This window comes from Mustela lutreola, chromosome 17 (genome assembly GCF_030435805.1).
Source record: "Mustela lutreola isolate mMusLut2 chromosome 17, mMusLut2.pri, whole genome shotgun sequence".
Classification (NCBI taxonomy): domain Eukaryota; kingdom Metazoa; phylum Chordata; class Mammalia; order Carnivora; family Mustelidae; genus Mustela; species Mustela lutreola.
In genome coordinates this window covers 41,528,119-41,554,384 of record NC_081306.1, presented here as the reverse complement: position 1 = coordinate 41,554,384, position 26,266 = coordinate 41,528,119, and the positions used below count along the sequence as shown (strand labels likewise).

General features: G+C 55.1%; 1 protein-coding gene across 1 annotated transcript; it reads right to left on the bottom strand.

Annotated features, from left to right (window-relative positions):
- Positions 1–3,714: 3,714 nt before the first annotated feature.
- LOC131819402 (mucin-2-like) lies at positions 3,715–25,910 on the bottom strand. The gene is made up of 19 exons (XM_059154461.1): positions 24,754–25,910; positions 24,117–24,654; positions 21,457–23,822; positions 21,043–21,153; positions 19,441–20,493; positions 18,214–19,395; positions 17,136–18,114; positions 16,882–16,922; positions 15,507–16,800; positions 12,539–12,727; positions 11,911–12,041; positions 11,473–11,531; positions 8,619–8,770; positions 8,336–8,401; positions 8,049–8,211; positions 6,990–7,151; positions 6,715–6,812; positions 5,913–5,992; positions 3,715–4,166 (listed from the first exon to the last, which is right to left on the bottom strand). Exons 1-19 carry the CDS (start codon positions 25,756–25,758, stop codon positions 4,125–4,127), a joined length of 9,711 nt encoding a protein of 3,236 aa, XP_059010444.1. The 5' UTR covers positions 25,759–25,910; the 3' UTR covers positions 3,715–4,124.
- Positions 25,911–26,266: the final 356 nt, after the last annotated feature.

Genomic DNA, 26,266 nt, shown 5'->3' with positions numbered 1-26,266 from the left:
TCCTCCAGAGAGGGAAAGGCTTAGTTAGCCATGACAGGGAAGGAGAAAACCAGGATGTATGAGAGGCCGTGGTGTGCACAGTCTGAGCTAAATTCTCCGGCTCTAGAGTGGGTTTTCCAGGGCACCCGGCTTGCTCAGTCTGAGAGGCATGCAGCCCTTGATCTCAGGGGTCACGAGTTTGAGCCCCACGTTGGGTGGAGAGATTGTCTCTTAAAAAAAAAAAAAAAGGTGCTTTCCATAGGACTAGAAAATGTTTAAAAAAAAAATCAGCTGAGTAAATTTGAAGATCTAATTGACTTAAGTCAATGATTCAGAGCTGGGCTGCATCCCATCTGGCAAGCAGAAAGGTGCTTCTGAGGAGCTATTCAAAATGGAAGGCTTCTGTAGGCAGAAGGGGACAGAAAAAGGAAGTTTCTAACAAAGAGTGGATTGTTTCAGGCAAGGTCACCCACACTTGCGGGAAGAACAGGGGTCTGTCCGGCCGATCACCTCCCCAGTGCAGATCAGAGAGTTCCAGATTGGCCAGTTAAAGGTCACAGTCCTGGGAGAGGCTAACACAGCAATTACGCAATTATGGTAGGCGCTAAGTCTTCGTTTGACAGGGGCTTAGCACAAGTGACTCCATTTGGGGCTTGTTTTTCTTTTCTTTTTTTTCCTTTGTCAACAGACATAAGCGTGTACGAAGCAATCAGAGAACATGAATCCCATTATGTCATGTTGACCCAAGCCGGAAGGACAGCTTTGTGAAAATGAGTCTTGATTCGGTTAAGTTTAACGGGCATTAATAGCGTCTTTGATGTGCAAGGCACTGTGTTAGGCACTCGGGGGTGGGGGGGATGGAGGGGAACAAAGCCACATCCTCCCCCTTTGGGGACAGATATGTCGGGAAAATTATGAGGATGACGGAGGTATGCACAACAGTGTGAAGGTGCGATGGACTGTGTCTGTGTCCCCTCGAAATGCGTATGTGGGAGCCCCCCCTCCTTCCCCACCGTGTGACAGTGTTTGGAGGCAGGGAGTCTGGGAGGTAGCATTTAGGTGAGGCCTTGATGATGGGGCACCGATCTGATGGGATTAGTGCCCTCCTAAGAGGAGACACCAGAGAGCTTGCTTTTTTTGTGACCTGCTCCCTCCCCGGTGTACTGTGTGTGTGTGTGTGTGAACAGAAAAGCACTCATGTGAGCACACAAGAGGTAGGCCGGTCTGCAAACCAAGAAGAGATTCCCTCAGCAGAACATGATCTCGCTGGCACCCGGATCTTGGACTTCCAGCCTCTAGAATGGTGAGAAAATTAGCATCTGCATTTTAAGGCACCCAGTGTTGGCATTTTGTTATGGCAACCCACACGGACGAAGACAGGGAGGCACAGCTGGGAGAGGTTGTGAAGGGTTCTATCACGGGGGGCTTCCCGGAGGAGGTGAAGTTGGTGTTGCAAGATGAGTCAGGTTCTACAGAGGAAGGTGTGAAAGGGCATTGCAGGCTGAAGCAGCAGCCGAGGGGACAGAGTGGCATTTCATCTGTCCATGCGGTGAGGTCGTAGAGCTCCTGGAGGTGAGGGAGGGATGGTTCTAGGGAACTTGAAGACACTGAGGAGCATGGATCTGGTTTTACTACGAGGGTGGGAGCATCCGGGTTCTTGAGCAGGTGAACAGCACAACTGGGAAGGAGCCGCTGGCTGCGCAGGAGGGAGGAAGGACTGGCAGGAGGGGAGGCCCAGGGGCATCAGCCATGGCGCCGACCAGGCTACGGACTGGGCCAGAGGTGATGCCTAAAGACCCACAAGTCAGGGCAAGAGTGGCCCCCAAGGGTAGTGGTAGGACGTGGAACCATGTAACTGTGGGGGCAATGCCGGCGGCCAAAGATGAGCCTGGAGGGCTGGTTCCCAAGTTCCTTTTTGCCTTTAAGCCCCCAACAGCCCCTCTTCTTCACACCCGGTGTTCCCAGCCCCAGTCTTCTTTCATGCATCTCTGTGCCCTTGTGTTTCTGCAAGATGACAGAGCCTGCGTTTCATTTGCCCCCAGTCCAGCCGATGGCTCTCCTATGGCTGCACGACGAGAGGAAGGGGAGGGAAGGGGCACTGGGGAGAGAACTGTGAGGGCGATGCTGATGGAGCCGTAACCAACGTTCCTTCCTGCCTGCCGAGAAACTTCTATGTGCCAGGCTTTGTTCCACGCACTCTACAGGCATTAATCTGGTTAGTTCCAAGAGTGGCCCCGCAGGGAGGGCGCATAACTCATGGTCAAGAACACAGGCTTGATGGCCAGACTCCCTGGTCTGTAACTCCTCTTTCACGCTGACTACACGACCTTGGGCAAGTGACGGGGTGTGACCTGGCCTTGACCCCTTCCTCTGTACAATGGGGATAATGACCGTTCCCACTTCATAGGGTCCTAGGAATAAATGCGTTCAAAAGAGTATACAATGGTGACATGGTGACGGGCGCGAAGGGAGTGGTCAGTTTTTTCAGATAAGAGAACTGAGGTCCAGAGAGAAGTTACTTTCCCAGGTTCGCTTAGGCAGTAAGTTGGACCCAGACCAGCCTGCTTGTCCACGAAGCAGATGTGACAAGAGCAGGAAGGAGTTGAGGTGGATAATGTGGTTCTAGATGGGATACAGGGTCTCGGTTCTTTTAAACGGTCCCTCCCATGACCATGGACGCCTTGGCCTGTGTGAAGCAGGAAGCAGGTCTGAAAAGGAAGACAGCTGGATTCTGCCCGGGCTATAAAATGAATGTCTGTGCCCCCACCCAACACACTCACACAAATTCATAGGTTGAAACCTAATCTCCAAGGTGATGATGCTAGCAGGAGGGCGGGGGAGGGGGACACTTGGGAGTTGATTAGGTTGTGAGGACGGAGCCCTTCTGAGTGGGATCAGTGCCCTTACGGAAGACCCCAGAGAGCTCCCTCACTCCTTTTGCCCTGCCAGGACACAACAAAGAGCTGTCTGTGCATCAGGAACCCAATCTGTCAGCACCTTGATCTTGGCCTCTAGAATTGTGAGAAATAAATGTGTGTTGTTTACAAGCCACCGAGCCAAATGGACTAAGCCCGGTTTTAAGAGCTGGGGATTTCGATGGCTTTCTGATTGGGGGTCGGGGGAGGTGGGGGTGGGGAGGAACCAAGAGGGGGATGGTTGGGGGGGGGGGTGCCGACTGGTGCCTGCAGCTGCTCCGAGTGACCGTGAGGGGGCAGCAGAGGCTAGGCTCTGTTTTCAGCTTAAGGTTTAAATGGGGTCTCCTGTGGGAGACACCATCCAGAACAAACTAAGTCCTGAGCTGCGTGGCCCGAATCATGATCAAGCACCCTGAACATGTGAAGTGGGACAGCAGTAAGGGGACTTTAGGAAGAACCTAGTCCTTTTGCAGCAAAAGGCGAGTTTGAGTCTGAATGATCAAATATGCTTTTTCCCCAGATTTAACACAGCGCGTGGATTAGAAAGCTGGAAATAAGACCCAGGACTCCATCTCTGCAAATCTACGGGAAGAAACACAAGCCCATTTCCAGAAGAAGAAGCAAATTCACCACACCCTGCATCCTGAGGGAGAGGAGGTGAGAGAGCTTTGCAGGGGAAAAACAGGGGCCAGTGTAGGGTATCAACTGCAGAAAGGACTGGGAACCATGCAAAATTTAATGAATTTGCTTTCACTGTTTTTAGTTATTAGAAATATATATTATTATATTGACTAATAAAAAATCAGAATGGACAGATAAATATTAGAACTTTAAAAATACTTATAATCCTATATATGCAAAGAAACTGAATGGTTTAAAGCATTTTCCATGAAAATGAAGTACAATAAATCCTACAAGACATTCTGTATAATGTAGAGTCCTGTGTTTGAGCTGTCGTTGACGTAAGGGGTGGGTTGGACGCTGTCCTTGGTGCTGAAGTGGGGTGGGCAGGAGGGGTGCCTCGCCTGAGATCATAACAAGCCCATCGGAGTTTCCATGGTTTCCTGTTTGTGAGTTTCCCAGCGCGATACTCTCCCCTCTTCCTCCTTGGTATGGCTTTTGTTTTTCATCCAGTTCCATGAATGCTCTCAATGGGGAAAAGTTCCACCAGGCTTGGCCAAAGTGAGCTCTGCTCACTCTCACACCCCACAGCTCCATGTGGGAGCTGCCTTAAATCGACGTCATCATCACCTGAGGCCTCTGAATTCTGATCTGGAAAGAGAGACAGAACCAGGTGAGGGCTAGGCTTATAAGGAACCTGGGATTTGGAAACATAAGTGTTGGGACTGGGGAAGTGCTCAGCTTAGAGTCTAGAACAAATCAACTGTCTCCCCCCACCACCAACTTAACTCTCAACTTCGGCAGCTTTAAAGGCATTCTAGTGAGGGAGTGTGTCTTTGCCCCAAGGCTTTCCCTAGGGAGTACAGTGCCTGAAGCCAACACACTCCTTCCGAAGTGGGAATACTATGAGCTCATTTCTTCAGCCCTGGAACATTCATCCAGTTGGAATGAAATCAAGGTCGCAACAATGAGTGGTCACCTCTTGCCAAGTGACCAATCTTGGTCTCAGTCCTAGTGAGACATCCTGACTTTATGTACCTCCTGAGGTGGTGCAGTAGCTTTATTTTTCCATGACGGATGTTTAACAGAAACGTCTAAGCTGGGGCTAATCAAGCCTCTAGGCCTAACTGCCAGTTCACAGGAAGAACAGAGGCTTGAGGGACAGCATGGGGAAATAATCAGACTCAAAATGTGGGACGTTCCTTAAGACAATCATCCTAGACTCTTAAAAAAAAAAAACAATAAATGTAAAAGGTAGGAATCGGTTCTAGATTAAAAAGACCAACGTGACGCAACAAAAGTCAGTGTGTGAAATTTGTTCATATTCCAAAAACTAGTAATCGCTCTTGGATTCATTGGAAAAATGGATACGGGGTGATACTGTGTAATTATCATCAACTTGTTGGGAATGCTAATGGTATTTGGGGTGTGTACCGAAGTGTTTTATGACTTCTATCATTTTATCAAATGTCATAATGTTTGCAACTGACTGCCAGGTGTTCCAGCAAAGTTTGATGAGAATGTGTATCATAGTTGTACACGCTGTGCCGTAAGACGAAAACGTGGCAGCACGTTAAACACTGGGGATTTAGGTGGGGTGTTCAGTGCACCACTATTCTGACTTTTATGTGGGTTTGAAAAGTAAAACAGTTAAGGGGCGCCTGGGCGGCTCAGTGGGTTAAAGCCTCTGCCTTCGGCTCGGGTCATGATCCCAGGGTCCTGGGATCGAGCCCCACATCGGGCTCTCTGCTCAGCTGGGAGCCTGTTTCCCTCTCTCTGCCTGCCTCTCTGCCTACTTGTGATCGCTGTCTGTCAAATAAATGAATAAAATCTTTAAACTGTTTTCCTGGGGCGCCTGGGTGGCTCAGTGGGTTAAGCCGCTGCCTTCGGCTCAGGTCATGATCTCAGGGTCCTGGGATCGAGTCCCGCATCGGGCTCTCTGCTCAGCAGGGAGCCTGCTTCCCTCTCTCTCTCTCGCTCTCTCTGCCTGCCTCTCCATCTACTTGTGATCTCTCTCTCTGTCAAATAAATAATAAATAAAATCTTAAAAAAAAAAAAAAATCTTAAAAGGGAGGAAAAAAAAAAAAAAACTGTTTTCCTTTTCCTTTTTTTTTTTTTTTTTTTTAATTAACTAAGTTGGCCATCACGACCTACTTGACATGGAAAGAAATTTCTGCACCTAGAGCCCCAGGGGTCTCGGGCAGGTCGACCCCACCTTGCTGCTTAGTTCCTTCTCCTCCCCCTGCTGCCACCCCAAGTTACTGCTCACTTCCCGGCAAGGCACACCTAGATGTCACCTGGACGAGCAAACCGTAAACACAATTTTGCTTTCCTCAAGGGCCCCCCGTGGTAGGAGAGGACACGGGGCCTCAGTGCAGAGGGAGGCGAGCGTCTCACCTGGGTTTCCGAGTCTATGTGGTCCAGGGAGGGCTGGAAGTTGCTATAGATGGAGTCCAAGTGCACGGAGTCGTCTCGATCTGGAGGGAAGGGAGCCCATGGAAGCGGCCGGTTAGAAGACAAGCCCCCGTCTCTCCCTCTGACGTCACCCGCCTCAGGGCCAGAATTTCTTTGTGTACTTCCCCATGCTTTTGCCTTCGTCCTGGCTCTGCCTTCCATGCACAGGAAACCGCCAGTTTTTTTTTTTTTAAATTCCCTCTTTTAGCTGGAGTGTTTAACCCACGTATAATTGTCGTTGTTGATGGGGCAGATTATGGTCTCCCTTATTTTATGCTTCTTGTCTGTCACCCCTTTCCTGATCATCTGTTCCCCCTTTCTTGCTTTTTGGTGGGTTCACGAAAATGGTCTCCTCATTCTACATTTCGCTTCTTTGGAATGTAAAGACTCGATCTGTAGGAATTTTAACACGGACATTTAACCTGACAAAATGTGCAGTTCGCCACTTGGCGGAGAGGGAAATCACTGCTCGGTGAGCCCCCCCACTGCCAGGTGGGGCCTGTGCGTGTCCACACAGGCAGGTTTGAGTGCTGGAGAAATCTAGCCCATCGGCAACCTCGCGTCCCCCCGTGGTCGTGATCCAGGGCCTAACGGGAGCCACGGGTGGAAATAGGGGTACAGATGTGGAACCCACTGTTTTAGAGATGAAAATACTGTTCTCTCTGCTCTTTTACGTCTTCCCATGTCCTCTCATGTGTGTCTCCACACTTTGAGACATTTTGAGCGCACTGAGGACTTCCAGTACCTTCATTGATGTCAAAGCCAATGTTTCGGAAGGTTCCAGGTGTGGGCCGTCCGTCTTCTTCATGCCACATGTACAACTGAGACACTCTAGACTTTTGCCTGTTGACAGAAACACCAGAGAGATTCCACGATGATCAGGGAACCGGGATTTGGGGCCTGGTTGGGTCCCTCTTAGCTCCCCCAGTGTCTACCCCGAGGACCAGTGAGTGAAGGCAGAGGGACCAGAAAAGGAGCGGGAGCTGGAGGCCAGAGGAGGAGGCGGCAGCGGCGACTCACCTTCTCAGCTCCCTCTTGGAACGGAACATGAATATGGAGAGAACACCCAGCACGAGGAGCAGGACGGCGCCGGCTGCCCCCACGAGCCCGTACACCAGGCTCTTCTGGGTGCTGAACTCACAGGTTTCCCCACTGTACCAGTGGGTGTCCGTGGTCAAGCAGCTGAGAGGGACAGAGGGGGCAGATGGAGGGGCATTCTGAGTGAGAGGCAGCCGACAGCCACAGCCTCCCTGCCTCAGATCTGGCCCCGAGCCCGTGGGAGCTTGATGAGGAGAAGGTGAGGGTGACCTCGCTGGGGCGCAGAGCCCGGAGGGGGCGGGCAGAGGCCAAGTCCAGCTTCCACGGCGCAGGCCTCAGAGAGGCCTGGGACTCAGCCCAGTACTTTTAGGTTGTGCAGCCCAGGATCTAGAGCAGTCAGCCCCGCTCTCGTGTTGCCCTGGGCTGTACCCAGGAACTGGAGACCCCAATGGCAACCTTCTTATCCGCCACCAACCGTCATGTTCTCAGCCTCTCCCTTTCCATCGGGGAAAAGCAAATCCCTTCCGGGATCCCCAGCACACACTGTGCCTCCGAAACCGCCCTCCCCTCCCTGGAGACACCCTTCCTAAGCCCTGTTCCTCTCCTCCCCACACCAACCTGCAAAAATCCTCCTTCTGGAAACCTGCCCAGGACCTGAACAGCAACTCAAGCCTTTGCACATGGGCCACTCCTTCCCCCTGGTCTCTCTCTGGTTTTGTTTGAGTAGCCAGGGCCTGCGGCTGGTCTTTTACAGGCTTTCTGCCCTCCCCGTGGGGATGGGCTGCCTTCTCATTGCTTTGGCCGCGGACTCTCCCCCTGGAAACCGGGCTCTATCCTCCCCACCTGACTGGGAGTTTCCCGAAGCTGAGGCTTTCCTTCTGCTTCCCCAGAGCTGGTCCCAGTCCTGACTCCACTGCACAAGCCCCGGGGAGGGCCCCGTCCTGGACCTGGCCTCGGGGTTCCGGCGACACTCAAGGGAGGCCAGGACCCACTAGGTCCCTGGGCCTGGAGGCGGGGTCCCGGAGGGCCGGGGACACTCACAAGCACCGAGGGCCGCTGCGCTCCAGCTGGCACTTCCCGAAGTTGCAGTCCAGGGAGGTGTTGAAGCCGGGCATGCAGCGGGTGATGCAGTACGGCTTCTCCTCCTTGTATGCCAGGAAGAAGTAGGCGGCGTAGTCTTTCCCAGCCCTCTCCTGGCATTCCTCTGCGGGGCGCGGAGGAGTTGCGGTGACCAGGCCGCCAGGCACCTGTGTGCCTCCCCCGACCCACCCGGGAGCGCCACCTCCCCACCCCCCACTCCCTGCCCCTCCCCCGCGCTGGTCACCTACTTTCAGGGTTGTAATCAACTATAAAACTTTGCACCTTGGTGGCAGTGTTGTTGTAACACAGTATACCTGTGGAAGGAAAAACATAGAGCCCGTTGAAGCAAACTCCTTTAGTGGGGGCAGTGGAGCGAGGAGTGAGGCTGTTAGGACAGTCCCGCACATGGGAAGGACAGCCTCGAGCCCTGCTCCCCAGAACAATGACCCTCGAAGGGCCCCCACACCACTGAGCCCCCGAAAGATCCCGCAGGACCCCTCCCAGCCGCTCCCTCCCTCCCTAGGAATTTACTTGAGCAGCTATTATTTCTGCTGATTTGCTCCGTGGTTACTTTCTGGATTTTTTCCGTCACTTGCTCGGTGACCTTCGAGAAAACTTCCTTGTATTCTGGGGTGAAGTTGGTCTTCAGGAGGACTTCATGTTCCACCACAATACTGCCGGCCCTGAGGAGAGAAAAGGATGTCCGTGAGCAGCCTTCCAGGTCATAACAGACGCTCGCTTCTCTGACCCCTTGTCCCGGGCACGATATGCCCTTTGCCCCGACGGGAAGGCCCCGACGGGAAGGCAGAGCTGGGGGAGGGCGGTTGAAATGACCCCCCAGGGTTCCCTGGGTGAAGGCTCATTCCAGGCACAGTGCTAGGCACTTCCCCATAGGCCTCACACCACGACTTGCGCCTAAGGGGACTGTCTCAAAGGTTAGCGTCTAGGCAGCCCCGTGTGGAAGTCTCAGGAAGGCTCAAGGGCAAAGATGCACAGAGGGACAGGGCCACAGGAGATGGTCCTCACGGTGCCATCAGATGCGTTCCAGCAGGGGACTGGGCCGCTGCTGGCAAGGGGTCCTTAAGACGTAGGAGGACACCGGGGACTCACAGGAGTCACGAGTTGCTGGGGGGAGGGCTGCAGAAGGTCTGTGAGCCTCTTAAGAGTGCACAAATTAAAAAAAAGGAAAGGGTGCACAGATTGGAAGCTCATATGTGCGTATTTTCTACTCATAAACACTTCCATCAATTCTAAAACGAATCTCTGACACCTAGAAAGTTAAAATTTTAGCCAGCAGTCTCTTCCGACTCTCTGCTTAGGAGCTAGGAGCAGCCGGAGGCAAGGCCACCAAGAAAGCGTGGCTTCAGACACGCTCACAGCTTCCAGCGGCTTCTTTCTCTCGTCCCCCCGCTCCACATCCCTGGAGCGGTCCATCTTCTGTGCGTGCAGAGCAGGGTCGGGAATGCCGGGAAGTCAACGAACGTCTAGCCCCTACTCTAGAACGCCAACCGCACCTCGCGCGCGCGCGTGTGGGGGTGGGGATCCACGGCACCCCAAGAATGAGCTGTTTGCCTTTAAAAATACAGCAACAAGTCCAGCTTCCCATGCTTATAATTCCAGATTCCTAAATCATGGAAGCCAAAAGCACTCTTTTGCCTTTGCTTTCTCCTTTCCACTACATTCAGAGGCTCAAACATAAAGAGAAGACTGGGGGAAGGGGGCAATACTCCTGAGCAACGCGAGGGGTAGGACCATCCAGGATAACAGAGTTAAACGAGAGAATGATGATACTCATGTAACATACACGATTGTGGAATTCAAATAGCCTGTAGAGTAACGAGTTAGAGGGGACCAGGGCAACGTGGAGCTCAAGGCCATCTTTCCCTAGAAGGACAAGGGGGTCAAGAAAGCCATGTTGGATGGGACGCCTGGGTGGCTCAGTTGGTTGCACGACTGCCTTCGGCTCAGGTCATGATCCCGGAGTCCCGGGATCGAGTCCCGCATCGGGCTCCCAGCTCCATGGGGAGTCTGCTTCTCCCTCTGACCTCCTCTTTGCTCATGCTCTCTCTCACCGTCTCTCTCTCAAATAAATAAATAAATAAAATTTAAAAAAAAAAAAAAAGAAAGAAAGCCATGTTGGGGGTGCCTGGGTGGCTCAGTGGGTTAAAGCCTCTGCCTTCGGCTCAGGTCATGATCCCGGGGTCCTGGGATCAAACCCCGCATCGGGCTCTCTGCTCAGCGGGGAGCCTGCTTCCCCTCCCTCTCTCTCTGCCTGCCTCTCTACCTACGTGTGATCTCTGTCTGTCAAATAAATAAATAAAATCTTAAAAAAAAAAAAAAAAAGCCGAGGCTGATAACCGGGCCGAAATTCTGCAGGGCGGGAGGCAGAATCCTGTGGGCGGGGGGGCGGTGGGGCGGTGGAAGTTAACACCGGCCAGCTGTGGTCTCCGACACATTTTCCCTGGGGTTTCCTCCCAGGCTAAGTTACTGGGCTTCATCTCTGAAGACAAGTGCGGTGTCCACCACACAAGCTGTAGCCTGCAGGGCTTCTCGTGTATCAGCGTCTTCAGCGTAAGAGGACCTGGGCGTGAGGCCGCGCCCTCCCACCCCATCAGTGACCCCCCCCAGGCAACCCAGTGCCCGTCTCTGGGTCTCTGTCTCTTCATCTGCTGGCCTCTCCCACAGGGTGGTTAGGAGCTTCCAAATTGGAAAATATACATGAAACCGTAATTGTTGGAGTGTGTTACGGGCTGAATTGTGTTCCCCCAAAATCCGTGTGTTGAGGCCCTAATCCCCGGTCCCTCAGGACGCATCTGTATTTGGGGACAGGGTCTTTACAGATGAAAATAAGTTAAAATGAGCCTGTTGGGGTAGGTCTTAATCCAGTCTGAGTGGTGTCCTTGTAAGAAGAGGAAATTTGGGGTGGGGGGCGCCCGGCTGGATCAGTTGGAAAAGTGTGTGACTCTTGATCTCAGGTCATGAGTTCGAGCCCCATGCTGAGTGAAGAGATTGTCAAAAAAACAAAAACAACAACAACAAAAAAACTTAAAAGAAAAAAGGAGAAGACACGGAAATTCAGTCACACAAAGACACACAAGGCACATGCTTGAATAGAAAAAAAGCTGTAAGGATCCAGCAAGAAGACGGTTGTCTACAGGCAAGAGAGAGACTCAGAAGAAACCCAACCCACCAAACACCTCGATCGTAAACTTCCAGCCTCCAGAACCATGAGAAATAAATTTCCAATGCTTGAGCCACCCAGTCTGCGGCATTTTGTTATGGGAGCCCTAGTCAGCTAACCTAGGGGCAGAGAACAGCTGTCTTTGTGACTGTGACTGCTGCTTCCACTGCAAAGACTTTCTTCCCGGGAGCCCTGGATACTTACGACAGCTTTGTGATGTTGACCCCTTGATACTCAGGGATTCCGGAATAAACTTTGTCCATCTGAAAGGCAAAGAGATCACCGTGTCATCGCAGAGGTCCCAACTTGGAGCCCGCCCGTCTTTCCCCAGGAGCTCGGGAAAGCAGACGGCGGGCGGACGTGCTGCACCTCGCACTCCCTGTCCCATGCTGGCAGTGGCACACGGTCCCGGTGGGTTGGGCCCTCCTCAGAGACCAGCCTCGCCGCGGGGGGCCCCCACTGCCCTTTCATGGAACCTTGCGTTGTCTTCCCACAAGCTCTCTGGCAAGCCCTGAGGAAAGGAGTGAGCTGAGAAACTCAAAGACCTCTAACATGGGAACAGCCCTCACCGGCTTTCTTCACCTCCAGAGACGACTCCGGGAGAGCTGAGTGGCCCGCGGGGACCTGCATTCCCAGGCTCACCTCCTTTGTGAATATCGCACTGAAGTTCTGGAATTTTTCAGAATCCCGGTCTTCTAGATCTTTGGAGTACTCCATACTTGTCACTGTCACGGTCATTTCCATCTGGGCAGAGACAGTCTGCGGCGGAGAGTCTAAGGGGGTCGGACAGAAGCACCGCTTACTGAGGATGGAGCCCCCTCCTGCCCTTGAGCGCCCTCCCAAGGAGACCCACACCTCCAGCAATTCTGCCCTGGGCAGGGGAGTGGCCTGGGTCCAGCACCCACGACCCCCACTCAGGTCCCACCAGGGCGCCCCCGGAGGGTGGGGAGCACACAGCACTCCTCATGGCTTTGGGGTTGAGCCCAGGGGATCTCGGGTCCTACATTCTCCATGAGAACACCACACACTTTTTGTTTTCTCCTCCATCACTCGCTCACTCGTCTCAAGTGTATTTTATGGTAATATTCTGTATCAGGTTGTGTTTGGTTCCAAACCCATTCTTCTTGCTTTATTCATTTTTTTCCCGTTTCACCTTTCCTACCATTGAGTAAAATGGTTGCCCCCGGAAGAGGCCATGTTCCTGGGCATGTAGAAGGGCAGGAAGAGAGGCCCAGCGCCGGGGAGAGCGGGGCCCTGTGGTCTTACTCACTTATCTCAATGCTCGAGACCACCTCCTCGCACTTCGGCCCCTGGTAGAGGCTGGTGCACACACACTTGATTCCGTCCCACGAGCCGCCATTATAGCACTTTGGGACCTTGGTCTGGCACTGGTCTCCTTGGAAGCCGTTGGGGCAAATACAGGCCTGCCCGTTCCATGTCCCTCCATTTAAGCAGGTCCCTGAAAGGGACAAGGCCCCGGTTACCCACACGTATTTGCACAACACTTCAGGCTCGCAACACATTCTCCCAAGCAACGCCTAGTCTGATACTCTCGTGAGACCCTGGGGTGGACGGGACAGTTAGGGCCATTCCCACTTTAGAGATGGGACAAGTGAAGTGGAGAGAAGCTTAGACACCTCCCCGAGGCTCCGTGTGGAGACCAGACTTCACCTGGTCTTGGAGAATTTCTGTATGATTTCCTTTAGCCCCGGAAAGAAAGGGACAGGAAACCAAGTGTTGTCAGGAGTGAGGGGACAACACAGTCAAGGCTGAGGAATAGAAAAGAAGAAACAGAAACTCGGAGTACCCAGAGGGGCTTGACCAGTCTGGATCCCAGCAAGCCTGAGAACGAGTACGTCATCGTCTCTCCAACACCTGCTTCAGAAGAGCTCATACGGGAAACTGTTGGCCATCCTGACTATTCCTGATTCCTCTTTATTTTCTGGGATGTGGCGTTTGAGGGAGGAGGTGTAACCTCCCTCAACCTGCCTGGAAAAGTGACAGCTCTGCTCCCTTTGGCTTTTCCTTTTCTTTTTCTTTTTTTTCTCTCTCTTTTTTAAAGATTTTATTTACTTATTTGCCAGAGAGGGAGAGCGAGCACAAGCAGGGGGCGGGACAGGCAGGGGGAGAAGCAGGTTCCCCGCTGAGCAAGGAGCCTGAGGCAGGACTCCATCTCAGGACTCAGGGATCATGACCTGAGCGAAGGCAGATGCTCAACTGGCTGAGCACCCCCAGACATCCCTCCCTTTGGCTTTTCTTGAAAAGAGCTATACCTGCACTAACTAGTGTTCCAGGTGTGTTTGATCTAGGGAGCCACATGAGATAAGCACCTACTCTAGCAGACCAGCCCCACCTCGGCCTCCTGGTCTACTCCACTCCTCCCAGATACAGAGTGTGTGGGCCACACCCATGACCCATGACCGTCAGGTCACACAGCCTCTAGTGAACAGGCCTTTGATCCAAGACACTGAGGAAGAATGAAAGAGTCGAGTCAAGAGTGCCCTCCTGGTGACACGATAAAAATCCACGAATCCAAATCAGCCTCTCTCTCACTCTCTCTGCTGTGTGATACCGAAGATGTCCGGATCTTTTGTGCTCAGCAGCAAAAGCAACTATTGGGGTGTGTGACTTGTTGCCCAAGGGTCTACGGGGAAAGCCAAACTCCAGGGATTAAGAGGAAGATGAAGGGAGACTGTCTGCCCTCAGACAGGTGATCAGCACCAGCTGTGGACCTGGCGGTCATGCATTCACTACTGAACCCCTGTGGGACTTCCTAGGGATGCAAGGTCCAGACCTCCCCTCCGAGAACGCTCAGTACCTCCCCCTGACAACCAGAGAGTTTAACATGACGATGCCACACTGGAAAGACCAAAGAACGAAGCCACATAAAATAAAGGCCAGGAAAAGAATTCGCCAGAGGAAAAATTCCCAAGTGCTGAGAAAATGCAGTAGCCAGATGCTGAAGAAATTCATCTTCCTTAATTCAAGACAGGATTGCGAAGTGCCCCAGACAGACACAGACCGGATCTCTCTGGGCATATCTATGGTTCATCTAAACAAGTAAATGTCTTCAAGTGTTTTAACTAGTGTGTTTTTCTTAATGTATGGCAAATTTCCTCTCTCGCTTTGATAATAAATCTCACAAATACAAAAGAATATTCTATAATATATGTGGTATATTATATATTATATAATGAGAGTATGTTTTTTTAAAGATGTTATTTATTTATTTCACAAATAGATCACAAGTAGGCAGAGAGGCAGGCAGAGAGAGAGAGAGAGGAGGAAGCAGGCTCCCCGCTGAGCAGAGAGCCCGACGTGGGGCTCAACCCTAGGACCGTAGGATCATGCCTGAGCCGAAGGCAGAGGCTTTAACCCACTGAGCCACCCAGGCACCCCGTGACAGTATGTTTTAATGGTAGGTATGGACTGGGGCAGGTATCATCCTACCCAGAGCAAAGAAGTTGAGTTGAAGCTATAGAGACAGAGATAGACAGGGAGGCTTCAGGATATGAAAACACTCAAGGACACAGAGCAGAGCTCAGAGCTGATAAAAGTGAAACTACGTGGTTTCTATAGTGCATGAACAGCAAATAAGAAAAAATAAGTGAATGACAGCAGAGAGATAGAGGTTAACAGCACAGGTGAGTACAACTGGTACACCCTCGTCCAAAAAACAAAACAAAACAAAACAAAAATAAAAGAAACTTGGGACTTTAGCATGAGCAAAATATATGAGAAAAACCCTTAAAAAGAAACAAAATTGAAATGAAGATAAAAATTCATGAGATTATGGGATTTAAAACACAGTGGGACAGTTTCCCAGAGTAAAAAATAAAGAAATGGACTGTGCACACACCTCATTGGGGACTCATGGGGTCCAGGTAAAGAGAGGTAAGCATGTTAAATGACAGAGAAAACCTAGCTCAAGAGACAGAGGACACGACAGAGAAGACAGAGAAAGTGTGACAGCCCAGAAGACATCGGATCTCATGGTAAACAATTAATGGCAAAAGAAGAGTATGAAGGGGAAAATTTGAGAACCCAAGCAGGAAACTGAAAAGAAATGACAGCTGTAAGGGTAAAAAGAGACCGTTTACGGGTAGTGGTTGCAGAAGATGTTGAAGTATGGGTGCTTCTCATTGTACCAGTGGATGAGCTAGTGAATACAGTCGAGGTGACGGAGAATATAAGGCTGGAGGTGCTCCCATTAGAGGGAGTCGGAGTGGTGGGGGTACCTGTGGTGGTGGTGGTTCTTGTGGTGCTACTGGCAGTGGGAGTCAGAGTGGTGGTGGTTCCTGTGGTGGTGGTGGTACCCGTGGTGCTACTGGCAGTGGGAGTCGTAGTGGTGGTGGTTTCTGTGGTGGCGGTGGTTCCCGTGCTGCTACTGGCAGTGGGAGTCGGAGTGGTGGTGGTTCCTACGGTGGTGGTGGTTCCCGTGGTGCTACTGGCAGTGGGAGTCGGACCGGTGGTGGTTCCTGTGGTGGTGGTGCTGGTGGTTTCTGTGGTGCTACTGGCAGTGGGAGTCGGAGTGGTGGTGGTTCCTGATGTGGTGGTGGTAAACGTGGTGCTACTGGAAGTGGTAGTCGGAGTGGTGGTGGTTCCTGATGTGGTGGTGGTTACCGTGGTGCTACTGGCAGTGGTAGTCGGAGAGGTGGTGGTTCCTGTGGTGGTGGTGGTTTCTGTGGTGCTACTGGCAGTGGGTGTCGGAGTGGTTGTGCTTCCGGTGGAGGTGGTGGTTCCGGTGGTGCTACTGGCAGTGGGAGTCGGAGTGGTGGTGGTTCCTGATGTGGTGGAGGCTCCCGTGGTGCTACTGGCAGTGGCAGTCAGAGAGGTGGTGGTTTCAGTGATCGTGGTGGTTCCCGTGGTGCTACTGGCACTGGGAGTCAGAGTGGTTGTGCTTCCGGTGGAGGTGGTGGTTCCAGTGGTGCTACTCGCAGTGGGAGTCGGAGTGGAGGTGGTTCCTGTGGTTGTGGTGGTTCCAGTGGTGCTACTGGAGGTGGGAGTTGGAGCCATGGTGCTTCCGGTGGTCGTGGTGGATCCCGTGGTGCTACTGGCTGTCGGAGGTGGAGTGGTGGTGGTTCCTGTGATTGTGGTGCTGGTGGTTTCTGTGGTGCTACTGGCCGTGGTAGTCGGAGTGGTTTTTGTTCCTGTGGTGGTGGTAGTTACTGTGGTGCTACTGGCAGTGGGAGTCGGACCGGTGGTGGTTCCTGTGGTGGTGGTGCTGGTGGTTTCTGTGGTGCTACTGGCAGTGGGAGTCGGAGTGGTGGTGGTTCCTGATGTGGTGGTGGTAACCGTGGTGCTACTGGCAGTGGGAGTCGGAGTGGTGGTGGTTCCTGATGTGGTGGTGGTTCCTGTGGTGCTACTCGCAGTGGGAGTCAGAGTGGTGGTGGTTCCTGTGGTGGTGGTGGTTCCCGTGGTGGTGGTGGTTCCCGATGTGCTACTGGCAGTGGGAGTTGGAGTGGTGGTGCTTCCAGTGGAGGTGGTGGTTCCCGTGGTGCTACTAACAGTGGGAGTCGGAGTGGAGGTGGTTCCTGTGGTGGTGGTGGTTCCCGTGGTGCTACTCGCAGTGGGAGTCGGAGTGGTGGTGGTTCCTGATGTGGTGGTGGTAACCGTGGTGCTACTGGGAGTGGGAGTCGGAGTGGTGGTGTTTCCTGATGTGGTGGTGGTAACCGTGGTGCTACTGGCAGTGGTAGTTGGAGTGGTGGTGGTTCCTGTGGTGGCGGTGGTTCCCGTGGTGCTACTGGCAGTGGGAGTCGGAGTGGTGGTGCTTCCAGTGGTCATGGTGGTTCCCGTGGTGCTACTGGTGGTGGTAGTCAGAGTGGTGGTGGTTCCTGTGGTGGTGGTGCTGGTGGTTTCTGTGGTGCTACTGGCAGAGGGAGTTGGAGTGGTGGTGGTTCCTGATGTGGTGGTTTTTACCGTGGTGCTACTGGCCGTGGTAGTCAGAGTGGTTTTTGTTCCTGTGGTGGTGGTAGTTACTGTGGTGCTACTGGCAGTGGGAGTCGGACCGGTGGTGGTTCCTGTGAAGGTTGTGCTGGTGGTTTCTGTGGTGCTACTGGCAGTGGGAGTCGGAGTTGTGGGGCTTCTGGTGGTCGTGGTGGTTCCCGTGGTGCTACTGGCTGTCGGAGGCGGAGTGGTGGTGGTTCCTGTGATTGTGGTGCTGGTGGTTTCTGTGGTGCTACTGGCAGTGGGAGTCGGAATGGTGGTGGTTCCTGATGTGGTGGTTTTTACCGTGGTGCTACTGGCCGTGGTAGTAGGAGTGGTTTTTGTTCCTGTGGTGGTGGTAGTTACTATGGTGCTACAGGCAGTGGGAGTCGAACCGGTGGTGGTTCCTGTGGTGGTGGTGCTGGTGGTTTCTGTGGTGCTACTGGCAGTGGGAGTCGGAGTGGTGGTGGTTCCTGTGATGGGGGTGCTGGTGGTTTCTGTGGTGCTACTGGCAGTGGGAGTCGGAGTGGTGGTGGTTACTGATGTGGTGGTGGTAAACGTGGTGCTACTGGCAGTGGTAGTCGGAGCGGTGGTGGTTCCTGTGGTGGTGGTGGTTCCCGTGGTGCCACTGGCAGAGGGAGTCGGAGTGGTGGTGGTTCCTGAGGTGGTGGTGGTTCCCGTGGTGGTGGTGGTTCCCGTGGTGGTGGTGGTTCCCGTGGTGCTACTCGCAGTGGGAGTCGGAGTGGTGGTGGTTCCTGTGGTTGTGGTGGTTCCTGTGGTGGTGGTGATTCCCGAGGTGCTACTGGCAGTGGGAGTCAGAGAGGTGGTGGTTCCTGAGGTGGTGGTGGTTCCCGTGGTGCTACCGGCAGTGGGAGTCGGAGAGGTGGTGGTTCCTGAGGTGGTGGTGGTTCCTGTGGTGGTGGTGGTTCCCGTGGTGGTGGTGGTTCCCGTGGTGCTACTGGCAGTGGGAGTCAGAGTGGTGGTGGTTCCTGATGTGGAAGTGGTTCCTGTGGTGCTAATGGGGGTGGTAATCGGAGAGGTGTTGGTTCCCGTGGTGGTGGAGGTTTCTGTGGTGCTACTGGTAGTGGGAGTCAGAGCGGTGGTGCTTCCGGTGGAGGTGGTGGTTCCCGTGGTGCTACTGGAGGTGGGAGACGGAGTCGTGTTGGTTCCTGTGGTGGCGGTGGTTCCCGTGGTGCTGCTGGAGGTGGGAGACGGAGTCGTGTTGGTTCCTGTGGTGGCGGTGGTTCCCGTGGTGCTACTCGCAGTGGGAGTCGGAGTGGTGGTGCTACCAGAGGTGGTGGTGGTTCCCGTGGTGCTACTGGCAGTGGGAGTCGGAGTGGTGGTGGTTGCTGAGGTGGTGGTGGTTCCCGTGGTGCTACTGGCAGTGGTAGTCGGAGAGGTGGTGGTTTCGGTGGTCGTGGTGGTGCTTCCAGTGGGAGTCGGAGTGGTGGTGGTTTCCGATGTGGTGGTGGTTACCGTGGTGCTACTGGCGGTGGTAGTCAGAGTGGTGGTGGTTCCTGTGGTGGTGGTGCTGGTGGTTTCTGTGGTGCTACTGGCAGTGGGAGACGGAGTGGTTGTGGTTCCTCTGGTGGTGGTGGTTCCCGTGGTGCCACTGGCAGTGGGAGACGGAGTGGTGGTGGTTCCTGATGTGGAAGTTGTTACCGTGGTGCTACTGGGGGTGGTAGTCGGAGAGGTGGTGGTTCCTGTGGTGGTGGTGGTTTCTGTAGTGCTACTGGTAGTGGGAGTCAGAGTGGTGGTGCTTCCGGTGGAGGTGGTGGTTCCCGTGGTGCTACTCGCCGTGGGAGTCGGAGTGTTGGTGGTTCCTGTGGTGGTTGTGGTTCCCGTGGTGCTACTGGAGGTGGGAGACGGATTGGTGGTGGTTCCTGTGGTGGCGGTGGTTCCCGTGGTGCTACTCGCAGTGGGAGTCGGAGTGGTGGTGCTACCAGAGGTGATGGTGGTTCCCGTGGTGCTACTGGCAGTGGGAGTCGGAGTGGTGGTGGTTCCTGAGGTGGTGGTGGTTCCCATGGTGCTACTGGCAGTGGTAGTCGGGGAGGTGGTGGATTCGGTGGTCGTGGTGGTTCTTCCAGTGGGAGTCGGAGTGCTGGTGGTTTCCGATGTGGTGGTGGTTACCGTGGTGCTACTGGCGGTGGTAGTCGGAGTGGTGGTGGTTCCTGTGGTGGTGGTGGTTCCCGTGGTGCTACTTGCAGTGGGAGACAGAGTGGTGGTGGTTCCTGATGTGGTGGTGGTTACCGTGGTGCTACTGGCAGTGGTAGTCAGAGAGGTGGTGGTTCCTGTGGTGGTTGTGGTTTCTGTGGTGCTACTGGCAGTGGTAGTTGGAGTGGTGGTGCTTCTGGTGGTGGTGGTCGTTCCCGTGGTGGTGGTGGTTCCTGTGGTGCTACTGGCCGTGGGAGTCGGAGTGGTGTTTGTTCCTGTGGTGGTGGTGGTTATCATGGTGCTACTGGCAGTGGTAGTCGGAGTAGTGGTGGTTCCTGATGTGGGTGTGGTAACCATGGTGCTACTGGCAGTGGTAGTCGGAGTGGTGGTGGTTCCTGATGTGGAAGTGCTTACCGTGGTGCTACTGGGGGTGGTAGTCGGAGAGGTGGTGGTTCCTGTGGTGGTGGTGGCTTCTGTGGTGCTACTGGTAGTGGGAGTCGGAGTGGTGGTGCTTCCGGTGGAGGTGGTGGTTCCTGTGGTGCTACTGGCAGTGGTAGTCGGAGTGGTGGTGGTTCCTGATGTGGCGGTGGTTACCGTGGTGCTACTGGCAGTGGTAGTCGGAGAGGTGGTGGTTCCTGTGGTGGTGGTGGTTTCTGTGGTGCTACTGGCAGTGGTAGTCGGAGTGGTGGTGGTTTCGGTGGTTGTGGTGGTTCCCGTGGTGCTACTGGCAGTGGTAGTCGGAGATGTGGTGGTTCCTGTGGTGGTGGTCGTTCCCATGGTGCTACTGGCAGTGGTAGTCGGAGTGGTGGTGGTTTCGGTGGTTGTGGTGGTTCCCGTGGTGCTACAGGCAGTGGTAGTCGGAGATGTGGTGGTTCCTGTGGTGGCGGTCGTTCCCATGGTGCTACTGGCAGTGGTAGTCGGAGTGGTGGTGGTTTCGGTGGTTGTGGTGGTTCCCGTGGTGCTACTGGCAGTGGTAGTCGGGGAGGTGGTCGTTTCGGTGGTCGTGGTGGTGCTTCCAGTGGGAGTCGGAGTGGTGGTGGTTTCTGATGTGGTGGTGGTTACCGTGGTGCTACTGGCGGTGGAAGTCAGAGTGGTGGTGGTGCTGGTGGTTGCGCTGGTGCTACTGGCAGTGGGAGTCAGAGTGGTGGTGGTTCCTGTGGTGGTGGTGGTTCCCGTGGTGCTACTGGCAGTGGGAGATGGAGTGGTGGTGGTTCCTGTGGTGGTGGTGGTTCCCGTGGTGCTACTGACAGTGGTAGTCGGAGTGGTGGTGGTTCCTGATGTGGAAGTTGTTACCGCGGTGCTACTGGGGGTGGTAGTCGGAGAGGTGGTGGTTCCTGTGGTTGTGGTGGTTTCTGTGGTGCTACTGGTAGTGGGAGTCGGAGTGGTGGTGCTTCCGGTGGAGGTGGTGGTTCCCGTGGTGCTACTCGCCATGGGAGTCGGAGTGGTGGTGGTTCCTGTGGTGGTGGTGGTTCCCGTGGTGCTACTGGAGGTGGGAGACGGATTGGTGGTGGTTCCTGTGGTGGCGGTGGTTCCCGTAGTGCTACTGGCGGTGGTAGTCAGAGTGGTGGTGGTTCCTGTGGTGCTAATGGCAGAGGGAGTCGGAGTGTTGTTTGTTCCTGTGGTGGTGGTGGTTACCATGGTGCTACTGGCAGTGGTAGTCGGAGTAGCGGTGGTTCCCGATGTGGATGCGGTAACCGTGGTGCTACTGGCAGTGGTAGTCGGAGTGGTGGTGGTTCCTGATGTGGAAGTGCTTACCGTGGTGCTACTGGGGGTGGTAGTCGGAGAGGTGGTGGTTCCTGTGGTTGTGGTGGTTCCCGTGGTGCTACTGGCAGTGGTAGTCGGGGAGGTGGTCGTTTCGGTGGTCGTGGTGGTGCTTCCAGTGGGAGTCGGAGTGGTGGTGGTTTCTGATGTGGTGGTGGTTACCGTGGTGCTACTGGCGGTGGTAGTCGGAGTGGTGGTGGTGCTGGTGGTTGCGCTGGTGCTACTGGCAATGGGAGTCAGAGTGGTGGTGGTTCCTGTGGTGGTGGTGGTTTCTGTGGTGCTACTGGTAGTGGGAGTCGGAGTGGTGGTGCTTCCGGTGGAGGTGGTGGTTCCCGTGGTGCTACTCGCCATGGGAGTCGGAGTGGTGGTGGTTTCTGTGGTGGTGGTGGTTCCCATGGTGCTACTGGAGGTGGGAGACGGATTGGTGGTGGTTCCTGTGGTGGCGGTGGTTCCCGTGGTGCTACTGGCGGTGGTAGTCAGAGTAGCGGTGGTTCCCGATGTGGGTGTGGTAACCGTGGTGCTACTGGCAGTGGTAGTCGGAGTAGCGGTGGTTCCCGATGTGGGTGTGGTAACCGTGGTGCTACTGGCAGTGGTAGTCGGAGTGGTGGTGGTTCCTGATGTGGTGGTGGTTACCATGGTGCTACTGGCAGTGGTAGTCGGAGAGGTGGTCGTTTCGGTGGTCGTGGTGGTGCTTCCAGTGGGAGTCGGAGTGGTGGTGGTTTCTGATGTGGTGGTGGTTACCGTGGTGCTACTGGCGGTGGTAGTCGGAGTGGTGGTGGTGCTGGTGGTTGCGCTGGTGCTACTGGCAGTGGGAGACGGAGTGGTGGTGGTTCCTGTGGTGGTGGTGGTTCCCGTGGTGCTACTGACAGTGGTAGTCGGAGTGGTGGTGGTTCCTGATGTGGAAGTTGTTACCGTGGTGCTACTGGGGGTGGTAGTCGGAGAGGTGGTGGTTCCTGTGGTTGTGGTGGTTTCTGTGGTGCTACTGGTAGTGGGAGTCGGAGTGGTGGTGCTTCCGGTGGAGGTGGTGGTTCCCGTGGTGCTACTCGCCATGGGAGTCGGAGTGGTGGTGGTTTCTGTGGTGGTGGTGGTTCCCGTGGTGCTACTGGAGGTGGGAGACGGATTGGTGGTGGTTCCTGTGGTGGCGGTGGTTCCCGTGGTGCTACTGGCGGTGGTAGTCGGAGTGGTGGTGGTTCCTGTGGTGCTACTGGCAGTGGGAGTCAGAGTGGTGGTGGTTCCTGTGGTGGTGATGCTGGTGGTTTCTGTGGTGCTACTGGCAGTGGTAGTCGGAGTGGTGGTGCTTCCAGTGTTCGTGGTGGTTCCTGTGGTGCTACTGGATGTCGGAGGCGGAGATGTGGTGGTTCCTGTGATGGTGGTGCTGGTGGTTTCTGTGGTGCTACTGGTAGTGGGTGTCGGAGTGGTGGTGGTTCCCGTGGTGCTAATGGCAGTGGGAGTCGGAGTGTTGTTTGTTCCTGTGGTGGTGGTGGTTACCATGGTGCTACTGGCAGTGGTAGTCGGAGTAGCAGTGGTTCCCGATGTGGGTGTGGTAACCGTGGTGCTACTGGCAGTGGTAGTCGGAGTAGCGGTGGTTCCCGATGTGGGTGTGGTAACCGTGGTGCTACTGGCAGTGGTAGTCGGAGAGGTGGTGGTTCCTGTGGTGGTGGTGGTTACCATGGTGCTACTGGCAGTGGTAGTCGGAGTGGTGGTGGTTCCTGATGTGGTGGTGGTTCCCGTGGTGCTACTGGCAGTGGGAGTCGGAGTGGTGTTTGTTCCTGTGGTGGTGGTGGTTACCATGGTGCTACTGGCAGTGGTAGTCGGAGTAGTGGTGGTTCCTGATGTGGGTGTGGTAACCATGGTGCTACTGGCAGTGGTAGTCGGAGTAGTGGTGGTTCCTGATGTGGTGGTGGTTACCGTGGTGCTACTGGCAGTGGTAGTCGGAGAGGTGGTGGTTCCGGTGGTGGTGGTGGTTTCTGTGGTGCTACTGGCAGTGGTAGTCGGAGTGGTGGTGGTTTCGGTGGTTGTGGTCTTTCCCGTGGTGCTACTGGCAGTGGTAGTCGGAGTGGTGGTGGTTTCGGTGGTTGTGGTGGTGCTTCCAGTGGGAGTCGGAGTGGTGGTGGTTTCTGATGTGGTGGTGGTTACCGTGGTGCTACTGGCAGTGGTAGTCGGAGTGGTGGTGGTGCTGGTGGTTGCGCTGGTGCTACTGGCAGTGGGAGACGGAGTGGTGGTGGTTCCTGTGGTGGTGGTGGTTCCCGTGGTGCTACTGACAGTGGTAGTCGGAGTGGTGGTGGTTCCTGATGTGGAAGTTGTTACCGTGGTGCTACTGGGGGTGGTAGTCGGAGAGGTGGTGGTTCCTGTGGTTGTGGTGGTTTCTGTGGTGCTACTGGTAGTGGGAGTCGGAGTGGTGGTGCTTCCGGTGGAGGTGGTGGTTCCCGTGGTGCTACTCGCCATGGGAGTCGGAGTGGTGGTGGTTCCTGTGGTGGTGGTGGTTCCCGTGGTGCTACTGGAGGTGGGAGACGGATTGGTGGTGGTTCCTGTGGTGGCGGTGGTTCCCGTGGTGCTACTGGCGGTGGTAGTCGGAGTGGTGGTGGTTCCTGTGGTGCTACTGGCAGTGGGAGTCAGAGTGGTGGTGGTTCCTGTGGTGGTGATGCTGGTGGTTTCTGTGGTGCTACTGGCAGTGGTAGTCGGAGTGGTGGTGCTTCTGGTGTTCGTGGTGGTTCCTGTGGTGCTACGGGATGTCGGAGGTGGAGATGTGGTGGTTCCCGTGGTGCTACTGGCAGTGGTAGTCAGAGAGGTGGTGGTTCCTGTGGTGGTTGTGGTTTCTGTGGTGCTACTGGCAGTGGTAGTCTGAGTGGTGGTGGTTCCTGATGTGGTGGTGGTTCCCGTGGTGCTACTGGCAATGGGAGTCGGAGTGGTGTTTGTTCCTGTGGTGGTGGTGGTTACCATGGTGCTACTGGCAGTGGTAGTCGGAGTAGTGGTGGTTCCTGATGTGGTGGTGGTTACCGTGGTGCTACTGGCAGTGGTAGTCGGAGAGGTGGTGGTTCCGGTGGTGGTGGTGGTTTCTGTGGTGCTACTGGCAGTGGTAGTCGGAGTGGTGGTGGTTCCTGTGATGGGGGTGCTGGTGGTTTCTGTGGTGCTACTGGCAGTGGGAGTCGGAGTGGTGGTGGTTACTGATGTGGTGGTGGTAAACGTGGTGCTACTGGCAGTGGTAGTCGGAGCGGTGGTGGTTCCTGTGGTGGTGGTGGTTCCCGTGGTGCCACTGGCAGAGGGAGTCGGAGTGGTGGTGGTTCCTGAGGTGGTGGTGGTTCCCGTGGTGGTGGTGGTTCCCGTGGTGGTGGTGGTTCCCGTGGTGCTACTCGCAGTGGGAGTCGGAGTGGTGGTGGTTCCTGTGGTTGTGGTGGTTCCTGTGGTGGTGGTGATTCCCGAGGTGCTACTGGCAGTGGGAGTCAGAGAGGTGGTGGTTCCTGAGGTGGTGGTGGTTCCCGTGGTGCTACCGGCAGTGGGAGTCGGAGAGGTGGTGGTTCCTGAGGTGGTGGTGGTTCCTGTGGTGGTGGTGGTTCCCGTGGTGGTGGTGGTTCCCGTGGTGCTACTGGCAGTGGGAGTCAGAGTGGTGGTGGTTCCTGATGTGGAAGTGGTTCCTGTGGTGCTAATGGGGGTGGTAATCGGAGAGGTGTTGGTTCCCGTGGTGGTGGAGGTTTCTGTGGTGCTACTGGTAGTGGGAGTCAGAGCGGTGGTGCTTCCGGTGGAGGTGGTGGTTCCCGTGGTGCTACTGGAGGTGGGAGACGGAGTCGTGTTGGTTCCTGTGGTGGCGGTGGTTCCCGTGGTGCTGCTGGAGGTGGGAGACGGAGTCGTGTTGGTTCCTGTGGTGGCGGTGGTTCCCGTGGTGCTACTCGCAGTGGGAGTCGGAGTGGTGGTGCTACCAGAGGTGGTGGTGGTTCCCGTGGTGCTACTGGCAGTGGGAGTCGGAGTGGTGGTGGTTGCTGAGGTGGTGGTGGTTCCCGTGGTGCTACTGGCAGTGGTAGTCGGAGAGGTGGTGGTTTCGGTGGTCGTGGTGGTGCTTCCAGTGGGAGTCGGAGTGGTGGTGGTTTCCGATGTGGTGGTGGTTACCGTGGTGCTACTGGCGGTGGTAGTCAGAGTGGTGGTGGTTCCTGTGGTGGTGGTGCTGGTGGTTTCTGTGGTGCTACTGGCAGTGGGAGACGGAGTGGTTGTGGTTCCTCTGGTGGTGGTGGTTCCCGTGGTGCCACTGGCAGTGGGAGACGGAGTGGTGGTGGTTCCTGATGTGGAAGTTGTTACCGTGGTGCTACTGGGGGTGGTAGTCGGAGAGGTGGTGGTTCCTGTGGTGGTGGTGGTTTCTGTAGTGCTACTGGTAGTGGGAGTCAGAGTGGTGGTGCTTCCGGTGGAGGTGGTGGTTCCCGTGGTGCTACTCGCCGTGGGAGTCGGAGTGTTGGTGGTTCCTGTGGTGGTTGTGGTTCCCGTGGTGCTACTGGAGGTGGGAGACGGATTGGTGGTGGTTCCTGTGGTGGCGGTGGTTCCCGTGGTGCTACTCGCAGTGGGAGTCGGAGTGGTGGTGCTACCAGAGGTGATGGTGGTTCCCGTGGTGCTACTGGCAGTGGGAGTCGGAGTGGTGGTGGTTCCTGAGGTGGTGGTGGTTCCCATGGTGCTACTGGCAGTGGTAGTCGGGGAGGTGGTGGATTCGGTGGTCGTGGTGGTTCTTCCAGTGGGAGTCGGAGTGCTGGTGGTTTCCGATGTGGTGGTGGTTACCGTGGTGCTACTGGCGGTGGTAGTCGGAGTGGTGGTGGTTCCTGTGGTGGTGGTGGTTCCCGTGGTGCTACTTGCAGTGGGAGACAGAGTGGTGGTGGTTCCTGATGTGGTGGTGGTTACCGTGGTGCTACTGGCAGTGGTAGTCAGAGAGGTGGTGGTTCCTGTGGTGGTTGTGGTTTCTGTGGTGCTACTGGCAGTGGTAGTTGGAGTGGTGGTGCTTCTGGTGGTGGTGGTCGTTCCCGTGGTGGTGGTGGTTCCTGTGGTGCTACTGGCCGTGGGAGTCGGAGTGGTGTTTGTTCCTGTGGTGGTGGTGGTTATCATGGTGCTACTGGCAGTGGTAGTCGGAGTAGTGGTGGTTCCTGATGTGGGTGTGGTAACCATGGTGCTACTGGCAGTGGTAGTC

Coding starts and splice junctions, on each gene's coding strand:
- LOC131819402 (XM_059154461.1), bottom strand. CDS start 25,758: ATGGGAACCACCACCACCTCAGGAACCACCACCACTCCGACTCCCACT. Junction 6,813..6,989: donor TCCAAGAGGGAGCTGAGAAG/GTGAGTCGCCGC, acceptor TTCTGTCAACAG/GCAAAAGTCTAGAGTGTCTC. Junction 5,993..6,714: donor TGGCTTTGACATCAATGAAG/GTACTGGAAGTC, acceptor CCTTCCCTCCAG/ATCGAGACGACTCCGTGCAC.